The sequence below is a fragment of the Beta vulgaris genome, chromosome 6 (assembly GCF_026745355.1).
Source record: "Beta vulgaris subsp. vulgaris cultivar EL10 chromosome 6, EL10.2, whole genome shotgun sequence".
In the NCBI taxonomy this organism is placed as follows: domain Eukaryota; kingdom Viridiplantae; phylum Streptophyta; class Magnoliopsida; order Caryophyllales; family Amaranthaceae; genus Beta; species Beta vulgaris.
This window is the reverse complement of record NC_079207.1, coordinates 1,671,868-1,685,833: the sequence shown is the minus strand read 5'-3', so window position 1 is coordinate 1,685,833 and position 13,966 is coordinate 1,671,868. Positions and strand designations below refer to the sequence as shown.

The following is a 13,966-nucleotide window of genomic DNA, read 5'->3' as shown; positions in this document are numbered from 1 at the left end:
AAAATTGATAAGAAGAATTCCTCTGGGCTGCCCTCGCATAGAGCCCCCACCCAAAGGCCCATTACAAGCCACACCCCAAGTCCCCAACCCCCTCCTCCCCTTAAATCCCAAGCAAATGCTTGGGGTAGGAATTGAATCCTAGATCTTGCTAGAGAGTATGGGAAAGCTCACCACTTGAACCAACCTCAATTCCTATTTTTTTCTAATGTTAGCTTTCAAGTAATTTAATCAAATATATTTATACAATAAGCAAATAGGTTAATAGTATTTCAACCGAGCGAAAACATTCACTACTCACACTTTTGACTTTCAAGCTTAGAATGTCTACTCTACAAACGGCTAAAATTCTTACAAATCAAAAGTAGAATATTACAAAAAAAAAAAAAAACCAACCACCAAGATCTTGAAAAGCAAGGATGATTTGGAGGTACATAGACTAGGAACAGCAAATTCCCCACTTTGCTAACATAATCTAATATTAACAAAACACCAATTATTGAACCATTACAATAGTAAAACTCACCTGATCAATCAAAATGAATCATTTTTCCCAACCCAAAAACAAAAATGCTCTTAGCTAAACACTATCTACTCTTGAATCTCTTCAAGATGATCACATTGAGATGAACTTAAATCAACACCAGAAAACAGCCACGTGGCGCGAATCTGCTTACTTATCAAACGAGCTGCATAATATGGGACATTGAAACCATTTCTTCCTTTGAACTTTGAATTCTTTTTGCAATGAATGAACAATAAACAATCCATCAAGCTTTCTTTAGCTAATCCTATCATATCATAAGCTTGTGATCTTCTCCACAAGCTTTTACTATGTGGGTTTTTGCTATTTTTACATGACAAACAGATTGCTCTTGTTGTATCACTAATTACATTTTCTGGGTTTTTAAGGAGCAAATAACATTGAGCTCTATTACTATACAAAACAATTCTCTCTTTTCTATACTTTGAAGGGCAAAATTCCAAAGCTTTTGTGTACTTCAACAAACCACTTTCAATATCTCCTGCCCTAAACAATTCATTTCCTTCTTTCTTCATTTGTGTTGCCAAATATTTTCTCTCTTTAATCTCTTTTTCACTCATTAATCTCTCTTTTTTCCTCTTTTCAACTTTAAAATCCCATATTTCCTCCAATACCCTTTCTGTTTTTTCACTTAATTTCAACTTCCCACATTTGATCTTTCCATAATCTTGTAACAAAACTTGTGTAATTATCTCACCAATCTTTAATCTCCCCTTAATACTACTAATCTCCACCAAATCTTTGAGATAAAAAACTGCATAATCTATAACTTTGTATCTTGTATTTGTGTCTTTGAGGATTAGCAAGAGAGATTCAATTGCCATGTATTGCCAATCATCTGATGATCTTGATGTATTACAAAGGCTTAAAATGACTTCTTTTGAACTTGGAATACTAACTATTCCAGTTTTTGAATAACACAAACTTCTTATTAAACCAATACCAGAAGGAGATTTCTTGTTAACTAAACCACCCCACATCTTACTTAAATCCTTCAAAAAACTTTGATTGTTGCATATCAATTTTAGGCATTTTTGTCTCTTTACAAAGCAGTCTAATAGAGAAAGAGACCAGCATTGAAGCTGACTTACCCATTCTTCTGCCTTTCTATTTTCAAACTCCAACCCATCAACTCCTCTTGTCAGCAAATCACACTGATACTTCAACCTTTCTGTTTCTCCTTTTCTGACAAAACTATCATATATCACTTTTAAGCAAGTAGAAGATATATTCATTGAAAGTTCCATTATTTCCACTTCATGATCTTTGAGCTTCTTGAATGATATATCATGGTTTGCAAGATGCCCAAGTGCTCGAATCGCGACTCGCTGCTCAACCCAGCTGATTTTACCTCTTAGAAGTTCCAACAATGGAGGAATCACACCCGAATTTGCAGCTTTTTCAGCAAACTTGGGCTTGTTCATGGTGTATGAACCTATAATATGAGCTGCATAATATGGTATGTAGATGTTTTGATCTTTAAAAAGCCAATCTTTGTGATTTATACCTTTGAGAATAAAGTTGGCCATGCATTGGAAAATTCCTAGGGAAGGGAATTCTGGATCATTTGGCTGGTTCATGGCTAAGTTCCATAAACTGCTTAAAACCAATACATGTTCTTGGTCATCTACAAAGGGCATTTCTTTGAAGCATTTGGCAAGTTTTTTAGTTCTAAGAAGTGGGTTTGGTTCATTCATGGCACAGAAGAAACAACAGAGTTTTTTGCATGATTTAAGTGGTGGGTTCATTTCCAAATCCTTTTGTTTGGTTTTTGGGAAGTATCCTGAGGGTAGAAGTCTAGAAGATATGAATGATTGATAGATGAATTGTAATCAACGGGAGTTTTTAATACTGTAATAGTGTTGTTATCTAGGGGGCTCTTTTATGTATTGATTGGTATGGTATAATAAAGAAGAGTATATAAATAAGCTGGATTAGATAATACTTTCATGCACATTCAAAAAAAAACACTTCCATAACCATTCAAAATAATATAGTTTCATGCAATTGGGCATTAAAAATAGGCAAAGTGATATCTACGTCACCCAAAGGGGAATATAGCTCGAGGATTTGGACAAAAATTAATCATGTAGACAAATGGTTGAGTCAACCTTGACCTAGCTGTACATTTTTAGAAATTAGTTTTCTGGTAATTTTTACAGAAATGTGCTCTAATTGGGAGACTCGATATAAAGTATTACTCCCTCTATTTTAAAAATGTTGCTACATTTGTTTTTTTTATAGTTTACGAGATGCAACTTTAAACACCAATATCTTGAGTTACATATAAAAAAATACTTCTTCCGTTCTGTTTTAAATGAAACATTGGATGAAATGACACTATTCATTGATCAATTTTGACTCCAATTTGTCGCTATTATATAAAGAAAAACATAGTCAAGTGAGATCTTGTTAGATTCGTCTCGATGCATACTATCAAATTATAACTTTTTTATATTTTTTACGTGTACACAACTATAGATATTAATGACTAAAGAAGCGTGTTGGGTTGCGTGAAAAAGCAAACGTTTCATTTGAAACGGAACGGAGGAAGTATAAAAATTATATATTTGGAAAATACAAATTGGGACGAATCAAAGAAGATCCAACATGATGTTTTTTCTTATGTACATCAACTAAAGACAGTCAAAGTTACCAAGTGAATAATGTCAATAGTCAAAATGTAGCAACATTTTTTGGATAGAGGGAGTAAGTATCAACATTTGTAATTTCAACTAAGTATTAGAAATATTATTGGTCAAATATATATATATTGAAGATGATAGAAAAGATAATTATTTTATAAAATAGAGGGAGTATCTTACTAATTAAAAAAATGCAAAAACTAATTTCTTTTGCTTCATAAATTTAAAAGGATATTTTATATGATACCTCTCTATGTTTACTTATCTATTTGGTACCTTTCAAATTTAAAAGTTCTACATGCCCTCTACCATTGACATTCATATGTAGTACGACCTTAAAAAAAGCAATTCAATCTCTTGTCATCTTAACCACTCATCAATACCTTCCCACAAGGCCACAATTTTCACATTCACTATTGCCACCACCTAGACCCGCCAAATTTCCTCTTCGCATCCTTTTTACGCATTCGGATGATACTTTACAATAGTTAACATCATTATAAATAAAGGGTCAAAGGTTACGAATTGGGGGTTAGTGGGTCTAATTGATGGCGACAATAGTAGTGAGAACTCATAGGATGTGATTAACCGAGTTATTAAGAAGGTAAGAGCGAGGAAGTATTGGACTTTCAAGAGGTATCATATAGAAAAGGAAATAATTAAGGGGTACCATCTAAAATACTAAAAACATGTTAGGTTACTACATAGAAAAGTCAAAAATAGAGAGGGACCATATAGAATTACGGTAAATTAAATTTTATTGATTAGAATTACTTTCTAATAAACCCAATGGTTATGAATTGAAAAGAAACAGAAGTAGGGTGGTTGGGGGTTGCGGAGAGGTGAGGTGAGGTGGGACTGGGAGAGTGGGGCTGCGTGTGGGGGGTTGAAGGGGGGAGCGAGGAAGGCGTGGGGGTAGGCGGCAGCTAAGTGTCTAGGTTGGGGTGGTGGCAGAGGGGATAAGGTTGTATGATGGTGGTGACGGCAGTGATAGTTTGCTGGTGGTAGGTATGGACGAAGAAGTAAAGGAATGAGAAAAAAAATATCGTATAAATACGAACGACATAATACCAAGCTAAGTTTGATCTAGTGGTTGAGATTGCATCTTCAATCTTGAGATTGGGGGTTCAATTCCCCGCTAGGGGTACTTCAAGGATAGGGATTTTCCCTAACATCTCCTTACTCTCAAAGTGTCTAGCCCGCTAACCCAGATCGAGTTAACCTGTACGAAGTCATACTCGGCTATGACAATTCATCATCTTATCAATCCAAAAAAAAGTTCAAGTTTTGTGATATATGAATATCATGTTTAAGTTAGTGTTTTAAAAAACCACAAAGCTTAATGCATAGAACTATAGAAATATATCATGAGTGTTATGATGACTCCCATATGCAATGTGTGATGACAAGAATGGCAGCTTCATTTCCACCTCTGTTTTGTGCTTTCTTTAAATCATCTACTATGACAAAACCTAGTTTCATCAGTTGCATGAGCTTCCCACTCAAACAAAGTTGTCTTAATGTTACCAAAATATAAGGATCCAAGTACAATTGGGTTTGTCTCGAGAAATTACGGCTGCCTGCCATAAACAGCTTGGTAAAGTTTCAAAAGGGGTAATTGTGTGCTTCACTTTAGATTAAATTACTTGTGTAATTAAAACCAAAGTGTACTTTCCAACTTCTTTAGAAAAGATGTCAATCTTAGATCTATACTCAACAGTTCTGCGTATGCCATCTGTCTAATCTAAGTGATAATGGTCCATCGCATGAGAATTAATCAATTTATTAGGCACATTGTCTTCAAAATTAGGAATAAATCATGATTAAGACAGAATGTATCTCACTAATTAAAGATAAGCCTGGGTAAGAACAGCAAAACCTATGTAAATTGTTAAATAATTAGAAAGCTTAATAAACAAGATGTATTAGGAGAAAAAAATTCTTATCAAATACTCCCCCCGTCCTTTATTAGTTTACCCCTTTTAACTTTTCACATTTATCAATGTAAAACCTTGAGTAATAATATCTCTAATTATGTATTTGTAAAAATTATAAAAATTTAATATTCCAAAATTACATATTGAGACGAATCAAACAATATCACACATGATTACATTTTCCTTACATTTAAAGCACAAATGACGGTCGAAGTAATATATTGCAAAAACAGTGAATCACCTCCATCTAGCAATTTTGTACTCCGAGAAGCTAAAAAAAGTTTGGTTAACTTTGAACCAACCCTTATAAGGGAAGAAACGAGAAGGCCACTAACTATCCTTTATAGGACGTTTGGGAACATGGAATTTGAAAGTTTGTAAATTAGAGAGTGCAACGAAAATTGGTAATGGTTGGAAATTTATGAATTGTTGATGCCTTATTTGGTTAGTGATAGAAATAGGTCGGGAAGAGACTATTCATGCAAACTTTTTTGATTTGAAGTAATCTACTTAATTGGGTTGTAAGACTAAATCATATGTTCAAATAATGGTTGTGATCTTCTAATTAATAGAGATATATAAGTCTCCTTTTGTTTTTTTAAAAAGAAACCTTATCTATTTTTTAATAGTTGTAATATTTTGACCTTTGCACTATTTACATACTTTGATCGAAAATTTATGGTTAAGATATGCAAACTTTATAAATGTAAAATATTGTTACATCTATTTCAATATGTTTCCTCGCGAAGAGCCAGTTTTGCAATTGCGGAGTTTTATTCTGCTGGCTGTAAGTCCAAGCTCAAGGAGAGTGTGGGCGGGGGGGGGGGTCTTTGGGGTGGTCCCCGTAGGGGCCCGGGTAGCTGCTAGTCTCCCCCGCCTAGTGGTGTGTTTAAGCTCAATTTTGATGGCTCTAAACTTAGTTCTGGTCAGGCCTCTCTGGGTTTTGTGATCCGTGATGCTACGGGTGATGTTATTATGGCTGGTTCTAATTCGTTAGGGTGCTACACTTCTATCTTTCAAGTGGAAGCCTGGGGGTTGCTAGAAGCTGTTCGGGGTGCCCATTCCTTGAATCTTTCCAATGTTGTGATTGAGGGGGATAACCTTGTAGTCGTTAATGCGGTCAATAAGATTTGGCAGATTCCTTGGGAAATTGACAATATTATTTGTGATGTAGGTTTGGAGCTCTTGAAGTTCAATTCGGTGTCTATGAAGCATTGTTTTCGAGAGGCTAATCGAGCGGCAGATTTCATGGCTCATCGGGGTCATGCGGTTTCCTCTTTGTGTTTTAGCTTCCCTCCTTATGATATGGATTTTTCTCTCCTCATCCGTAAGGATGTTTTAGGTTGGCCTCCGGATTAGAGGCTTCGCCTAAGGTTTCTTCTCTTTATCAAAAAAAAAAAAAAAAAAAATTGAACTTCTAATAATTTCCACAAATAAATATTTGGAAATTTTAGAGGTCAAAGTTATATATTGACATGTGTAAAAGTCTAACATTGCAATAATCATAAAATAAAGTAGTATTAGAGTAGTAATGGTTATAGATTTCTCTTCAAGGTGTGAAAAAAAATATATGTGGAGGCCATGAAGAGTATGTAAGTTCTATTGACTATCAATCTAAGAATAATATCAAACAATAATAGAATATCAAATAGTAAAGCAGGAAAGAACACACCAGAAATTTTACGTGGAAACCCAAGAACTGGGAGAAAAACCACGAATCTGCACTAGGAATCGATGAATATTCAAGAAAGATTACAAAAGCACTCAAGAACTCTCTCTATAGCTTTTTCTCTCTCAAATATGTGTTTAGAGATAGAATCATGATAACTAGGGTTTATATTTATACCCACATTAATTATTAATGAAAAAAAACGAGTAAAACCGAGTAGATAAACCACACGGCTTTGACTCCCGAAATCCGCGGCCGCGCTCGAAATCCCGCGGGCTGGCAGGACGCTTCAACTATTCAGCAGCTCTCGTCGCTGCGGCGCGGGCTTCGATCCTGCGGGAACCAGTAGGAAGCAGCCTAGCTGCGTCACTCTCTCGCCAACTGCGGTCGCAGGCCTCCAAGTGCGGGCACCTGCCCATCCCTCGAGCATCTCTCGAGCATCTCTCGAACCACTCCGAGCCACTTCGAGCCACCGACTTTCAACTCCTTCACCGTTTTTTTCTTCGACGCAACCTTTCTCCACACCCATACACCCCATTGAGCCTCATATACTACCATATACCCAACAATCTCCCACTTGGAGATAGGTGTAAGTGAAGAAAAAAAACCTTCATACCTTCATCATCCTCTCATTCATCTCAACTCCCACTGCAAAAGCAATCTCTAGTTGTGCCCAAATCATGACATACATCAAGCATCCCATGACAACATATCCTCTACACCAAGGAAAGTAACATTGAAGTTTGCACCAACTCCAATACAAAAGATATCAAAGTCTACACCGACTATGATTCTTAATAACTAATCTCCAAATCATTGCACCATCACTCCATGAACCTACACACCCTCCTACTGGAGGTCGGATCACCTTAGAGACAAGTACAACCAAATGAAGATCCCTTCCTCGACAACTAAAGAAGATAACCACTTCTTCTCCAACCAAAGAAGCACATTGAAATCTCATCAAACTTCAAAAAAAAACTAATTACCACCTAAGCCAAAGAAGCTTCTCATTGTTCTAAAAGCAAACTCACATTGCTCCCACTCGAACAATACACCCTTTGTTCCACTTAGGATTTCCGGCACTACATGCTTGTGTGCCGTCTTCACCTTGTTCGCTTACCGGTCAATTTGCCACCGGGATACCGCTTCACCACGGTTCTCATCCCTTGGCCCACTATCGATAGTTTTCCGACCAAACGACACCTTACATGAAGTTCTCATCCCAATCCCGGACCCTTTTATTGTGCTTCCCATGGTGTAAAGTGTTCCAGTCCTTGTCCCACGAGCTATGATCATTGCTCCCTTGACAATTTTCCAAGAACCACCATCAAACACAACCTTGTAACCCGATGTAGCAAGTTGGGCTACTGATATCAAGTTTTCTTCAACCTTGGGATAAACTTGACATTCTTCAACTCCAACGAGCCACCATGAGTGAGTTTCACACTCACATCACCTTTCCCCATGACTTCCACTGCCTTGCCATCCGCAAGGTAGACCTTTTCAAGTTTTCCGGTTTGAAATTCCGAAACAACTCCTGCATGGTGAGGAATGATGAGAAGAACCCGAATCCAAGACCCATGATCCCGAGCACCCAACCAACTCTTCCTGATCATCCATGCTTACCATCAAAGCATCGGAATCGTACTCAGAAATCAAGTTAGTTGATGCATCTTCTTCATCATCACTTTCTTGAACCTTCTTCTTCCCTTTCCCATTCTCTTTCCTAGGACAATCTCTCTTTATATGTCCTTCATTACCACACCCCCAGCAAGTAACACTACCTCTGCCTTTTGACTTACTCCGGTCCCCCTTTGACTCCGATTTTCCCTGAAAGTTCCTCCCTTTTCCCCTCCCTCTACCTTCTGCACTGTATGCTCCAGATGATTCTCCACTCTCCTTCCTTCGAATGCTCTCACTCAAAATCAGATCACGGACAACATCATAAACCAATTTCTCTTTACCAGAGGAATTACTAACAGCAGTTACAACAGTTTCCCAAGCAGTAGGTAAAGAGGACAACAAAATTAGGGCTTTCACTTCATCCTCAAAGGCAATATTAACCGAAGATAACTGACTTATTAATGAATTAAATTCATTAATATGTTCAGCAGCAGAACTACCATTATTCATCTCTAAACCAAACAAACGGCGCATCAGATATACCTTATTCATGCAGAGGGCTTTTCATACATATCTGACAGTGCTTTGATCAATCCAGCCGTTGTTTTGATATCCTTGACATTGAACGCCACAGTCCGAGCCAATGTCAAACGCACCAGCTAGTGCCTGTCTGTCCAGTACTTTCCACTTAGCCTCCTCCATCTCAGCAGGCTTTTCAGACAAAGGTTGATACAGATTTTTCTGATATAAGATGTCCTCTATTTGCATCTTCCAATATCCAAAATCTGTCCCATCAAACTTCTCAATTCTAATCTTTGAATCCTCCATTGTTAATTATTCTAGATCTAGACAATAATCAAACCTAGCTCTTGATACCACTTGTAAGTTCTATTGACTATCAATCTAAGAATAATATCAAACAATAATAGAATATCAAATAGTAAAGCAGGAAAGAACACACCAGAAATTTTACGTGGAAACCCAAGAACTGGGAGAAAAACCACGAATCTGCACTAGGAATCGATGAATATTCAAGAAAGATTACAAAAGCACTCAAGAACTCTCTCTATAGCTTTTTCTCTCTCAAATATGTGTTTAGAGATGAAGAATCATGATAACTAGGGTTTATATTTATACCCACATTAATTATTAATGAAAAAAAACGAGTAAAACCGAGTAGATAAACCACACGGCTTTGACTCCCGAAATCCCGCGGCCGCGCTCGAAATCCCGCGGGCTGGCAGGACGCTTCAACTATTCAGCAGCTCTCGTCGCTGCGGGCGCGGGCTTCGATCCTGCGGGCAACCAGTAGGACAGCAGCCTAGCTGCGTCACTCTCTCGCCAACCTGCGGTCGCAGGCCTCCAAGTGCGGGCACCTCGCCCATCCCTCGAGCATCTCTCGAGCATCTCTCGAACCACTCCGAGCCACTTCGAGCCACCGACTTTCAACTCCTTCACCGTTTTTTTCTTCGACGCAACCTTTCTCCACACCCATACACCCCATTGAGCCTCATATACTACCATATACCCAACAGAGTAGCCATTGTAAAACTATCATATACTTCAATCACATTTATCAATGCTGAAACACCCACTTGCAGAGTAAAGAGTTGCATAAAACACGAGACGCACCCTAACCGAAACTGCTGAAAACTCGGCACAAATGGAAGTTTATCTTGGTCCATGTTAGCGACCAAATCACAAGCAAGGGGAATGAGAAGATATATTAGCAAGGAGCTTAAAAATAAAAACTTAACTAGTAATGACATTTTTTTAGATTTATATAATCTGAACTGAAAACTTTGAGCATCTAATCATCTTCTGAACCCTAAATCCCTTGATCATTGTCTGGAAAAGACACAAGCAACCTTGAGTAGCAAATATACTACTACTGTACTACTGAGTTCCAAGTCAAAAACTTCAAAAAATGATGCTCAGATCCATAAAGCCTCATCTAATCCAAAGACTTTGCAGCTCCATATTCTAATAAACACTAACAGAACCAGATAGATATTATGTAGGTTCCTTGCTCGGCAGTCGGCAGTACTGGACAGCTACAGCAAGTGTGGAGTGATCAATCCAGAGATCTCGAGAAACCCCACGCGTTCTTTTCCGCCGAATATTTTCTTCAGCAACTCATCACATACAATGATTTTCTTGTCATTGGGATCCTGAACATGAGACAGAATTTAACAATACTGAAAAGCTCATATATTAGAAAACATAACATAATTACTATGGTACTACCAACTGAAATTTATATATATGGAGCATAGAATGAGTTATCTAGATGTTCCATGTCATAACTTGAACATACTATGGCCTACATTCCAGTAAAAGCTAATTGCAAAAATCAAATGCAACTGCCACACAAGCACCTCTCTCCCCCTTCTTTTTACTTCCGTCTATACTTGAAAAAGACTTCTGTATGTAAGAACTTCATTTTCAACATGTCATTGATTGATTATCTTCTTACTAATTCCTCGATTGCACATCCGTGCTCAAAATTTTCACTTGGATATAGAGTTTATAAAAAGACCACAATTATACAAATTAAAATAAAATAAAGAATTAGACTAACTAAAAGCATATATCCAATATATATGGCCAAGTCTTCAAGCTTCAGGTTGAAAAAAATAGAGCATTAAGCTCCTAACAGCGATTGGAACTAAAATGCCTGTAAATCTGTGATGGGTACCTACAGGCTACAGCAACAGCGGCGTTGCCATTCATTATTGACAGCCTAGTACTCTGACATACCTAAAGTGGGAAGAAGGCAAATATGGATATATGCTACTACAATAACTACACTTGAGAAAATATACTCCCTCTGTTCACAGATAATTGTCAGTGTACTGACCACTAATAGTTATGTAGATTATAGTTTATACCACTTTACAAGAAGACCCTTAAGGCTTTAAAAACAGTTGAATCATCATAACTAAATCTTAGAATTCTTAGTAACAGTTTGTTATAATAGGGGGAATTTGTGAGGAAGGGAGAGAAGAGAATGAGAGGCATTTTTTTCCTTTTCTTTGGATATGGCATGTGAGAATGGAATGGAAGGGAATTAGAATGTTCATTGTTTACCCCTCTTAAGTCTTAGTAAACCAAATCCTCGGATTGCTGGATAGATTTGGAATGAAGATGGAAGCTCACTCTTCCCTTCCATTCCATCACCTACTTTTCCTCCATCTTTATAATCCAAAAAAGTACAGCAGAATTTTGGCCAATGACATACAGGCAAGAGCTTTCTACAGACATCCTAAAACAGTATATGTGATTGCTATAACCAGCTGCAGGGAGTATATTTACTGCCGATACACGACAAAAATCTCCTTCATTGAACCTGCTATGAAAATCTTTGCTCATTCACAAGTAGAGACATAACATTTGGTCAAACCCCAATTAAAACAACATTTCAGCATTCAACTAGTTTCATCGAATCTGCTAAGAAAATCCTTCCCTCATAAAATCTTCGCTCATTCACAAATTGAGACAAACCATTTGGTCAAAAGCGAACATTTCAGCGTTCAACTGGATTATTTGCTAACAAAGAAAAAACAGGTTATGAGCAGCAACAGCTTAGGGACAAGAAGGGTTTGAACTTCAGAAGTCGCTATAAGATTTTGAAGCAAAGTTGACTCTCAAACATACTAAATTTCGAGCACAATCATAAGAATTAAATAGCTAAATACCACTATTATCTTCCAAACCAAATGCGTTCCTCCATAAGAATCCCACATCCGACCATAAGAATCTCGGCAATCAAAATCATCAAATTTGTCGAGGAGTTGGATGTACACAGCCTTACAAAATGGGAAGCTGCGTGGCTCTTCCTCTTGTAGCCTTAACCATTATTGCATATGAACAAATCAAACCCCCAACTATTCACAATTTAGAAGATAGCCTTATCCTTCATATTTTTCATTCTCTGTAGGTCTTAATTAAGGGTACTAGACCACTATCACTACACTACACATATCTATGTATATCAATCTAAAACATTTTAGTTTACATTTGACTAATTTATACTAATATAAATTAGTCAAGAAAACATCAACAAACAAACATGAGATGATAAATAAATCAATAGTATTCTTCACTAGATAGACATGTCAAGATAAATAAATTAGACATAACGAATTACTACCTCAAGTCTTTATTAGTTTATCAGCATTCCTTTTGAGATATCCCTTATTAATTTACCCATTTCTTTTGTTTCTAATTTTGAAATGGAACCACTACCTTTCCACCACACATACATTTAACTTTAATATAAGATAATAGTTTCTTTTTCTTCTATATCTCACAAAATATTATTTCTCCTAAAACTTTGTTCAAAGAAAACCGATAAACTAATAAAGACTAGAGGTAGTAATAAACTACGAAGCACAAAAACCTCTTAGATCTTTTTCTATAACTATTCCCCAAACTCCAACCATTTTTAGTGCTATCGAAGCCCGAAAATAACTAGGGGCATGAGGCTTCAGCGTTTCCATGCTACACAGTTAATAATTGTTGGCTCCCAAAAAAAAATGAATGTAACTCATAAGTTTATGTACATAAATTAAGTGGATAACAACTGTAAATGATAGCTAATTCAAAAAGTTGCAAAAAAAATATAGACAGAGAAAATCCAAATTCCAAATAAAGTGGTTGAAATTAGTAGTAGAAAAAGTGTAAAATGTTAAGAATATAAAAAGAGAGAAAGAAGACCTGAAGATTATTGGCTTTAATGTGGGCCCAGATAACCTTAAGTGCTTGAGTTCTAGAAATTTCAGGAGCACCAACAAGTTCTTGAAGAACAGGTGAAATTGGTCTAGGCTTCATTATTCCTCTTGGTTTCCTTGTTGTCGGCGATGAAGACGACGTCGTACAAGCTGCCACTCCACTTTTCCGGCTATTTTTCGCCAGAAAACATACACTTGTCACCGGAGTTTTCACCGGAAAACCACCCATAAAAACTGACGATTTCTTCGCCCCAAGTATCACTGTCCTCATACCACATCCTATAGCTCCTGCCATTTTTCTTTCTCTCTCTTAGTTTTGTAAATTTGGTTTTAGGAATATGCGCTCTTTTCCTCTTCCTTGGATAACGTTTTTGATAGAAGGATTTTTATTTCAAATTTTATTTTGCAAATTGTGTTATGCTTGTTTGTTGATTTCTGACCCTTGATGTTTCTGCACCTTATCCTGACCCTTGGTATTGATGTAATGATGTACTATCACTCTTATTATTTCAATGTCTTTGTCTTATTTCAAAGATGGGCTTTTTGAATGGAGATATGAAGATTTGGGCCACTGGTGTTTTAGCATGTTTTCTTATTGTTGCTGTTGGATTTCATGTCGATTATTAGTTTTTACTATGCTTCACCTCACTATACTCGAATACTTTTTCTAGTGTTTTGGGTCCAAACTACTCTTTTATATCAAGCGTTAAGATCGGAGTATATGACTGGTCAATCCTCTTTAATCGATCAAAATTTCTAATTGATTTCTCAATCTTTTGTTTGTCGAACAAGGGCTTTTTTTGCTTATTTTCTCG

General features: G+C 36.8%; 3 protein-coding genes across 3 annotated transcripts; 1 reads left to right on the top strand and 2 right to left on the bottom strand.

Annotated features, from left to right (window-relative positions):
* Nucleotides 1–208: 208 nt before the first annotated feature.
* On the bottom strand, nucleotides 209–2,430 carry LOC104894909 (uncharacterized). Its single transcript, XM_010681273.3, has one exon. It carries the CDS (start codon nucleotides 2,287–2,289, stop codon nucleotides 589–591), a length of 1,701 nt encoding a protein of 566 aa, XP_010679575.1. The 5' UTR covers nucleotides 2,290–2,430; the 3' UTR covers nucleotides 209–588.
* A 3,426-nt stretch (nucleotides 2,431–5,856) lies between these two features.
* LOC125498916 (uncharacterized) lies at nucleotides 5,857–6,482 on the top strand. The gene is made up of 2 exons (XM_048647246.1): nucleotides 5,857–5,910; nucleotides 6,054–6,482. The coding sequence occupies exons 1-2, from the start codon at nucleotides 5,857–5,859 to the stop codon at nucleotides 6,480–6,482; spliced, it is 483 nt and encodes a 160-aa protein (XP_048503203.1).
* Nucleotides 6,483–10,156: 3,674 nt separating this feature from the next.
* Nucleotides 10,157–13,613, bottom strand: LOC104894908 (upstream activation factor subunit UAF30). Its single transcript, XM_010681272.4, has 2 exons — nucleotides 13,138–13,613; nucleotides 10,157–10,589 (listed from the first exon to the last, which is right to left on the bottom strand). The coding sequence occupies exons 1-2, from the start codon at nucleotides 13,444–13,446 to the stop codon at nucleotides 10,473–10,475; spliced, it is 426 nt and encodes a 141-aa protein (XP_010679574.1). The 5' UTR covers nucleotides 13,447–13,613; the 3' UTR covers nucleotides 10,157–10,472.
* Nucleotides 13,614–13,966: the final 353 nt, after the last annotated feature.

What these genes read in the sequence shown, in the direction of transcription:
- LOC104894909 (XM_010681273.3), bottom strand. Translation starts at nt 2,289, where the DNA reads ATGAACCCACCACTTAAATCATGCAAAAAACTCTGTTGTTTCTTCTGT.
- LOC125498916 (XM_048647246.1), top strand. Translation starts at nt 5,857, where the DNA reads ATGTTTCCTCGCGAAGAGCCAGTTTTGCAATTGCGGAGTTTTATTCTG. An exon ending in GGAGTTTTATTCTGCTGGCT is followed by an intron (nt 5,911 to 6,053) that starts GTAAGTCCAAGC and finishes AGTTCTGGTCAG; the next exon opens with GCCTCTCTGGGTTTTGTGAT.
- LOC104894908 (XM_010681272.4), bottom strand. Translation starts at nt 13,446, where the DNA reads ATGGCAGGAGCTATAGGATGTGGTATGAGGACAGTGATACTTGGGGCG. An exon ending in TTAAAGCCAATAATCTTCAG is followed by an intron (nt 10,590 to 13,137) that starts GTCTTCTTTCTC and finishes TCTCATGTTCAG; the next exon opens with GATCCCAATGACAAGAAAAT.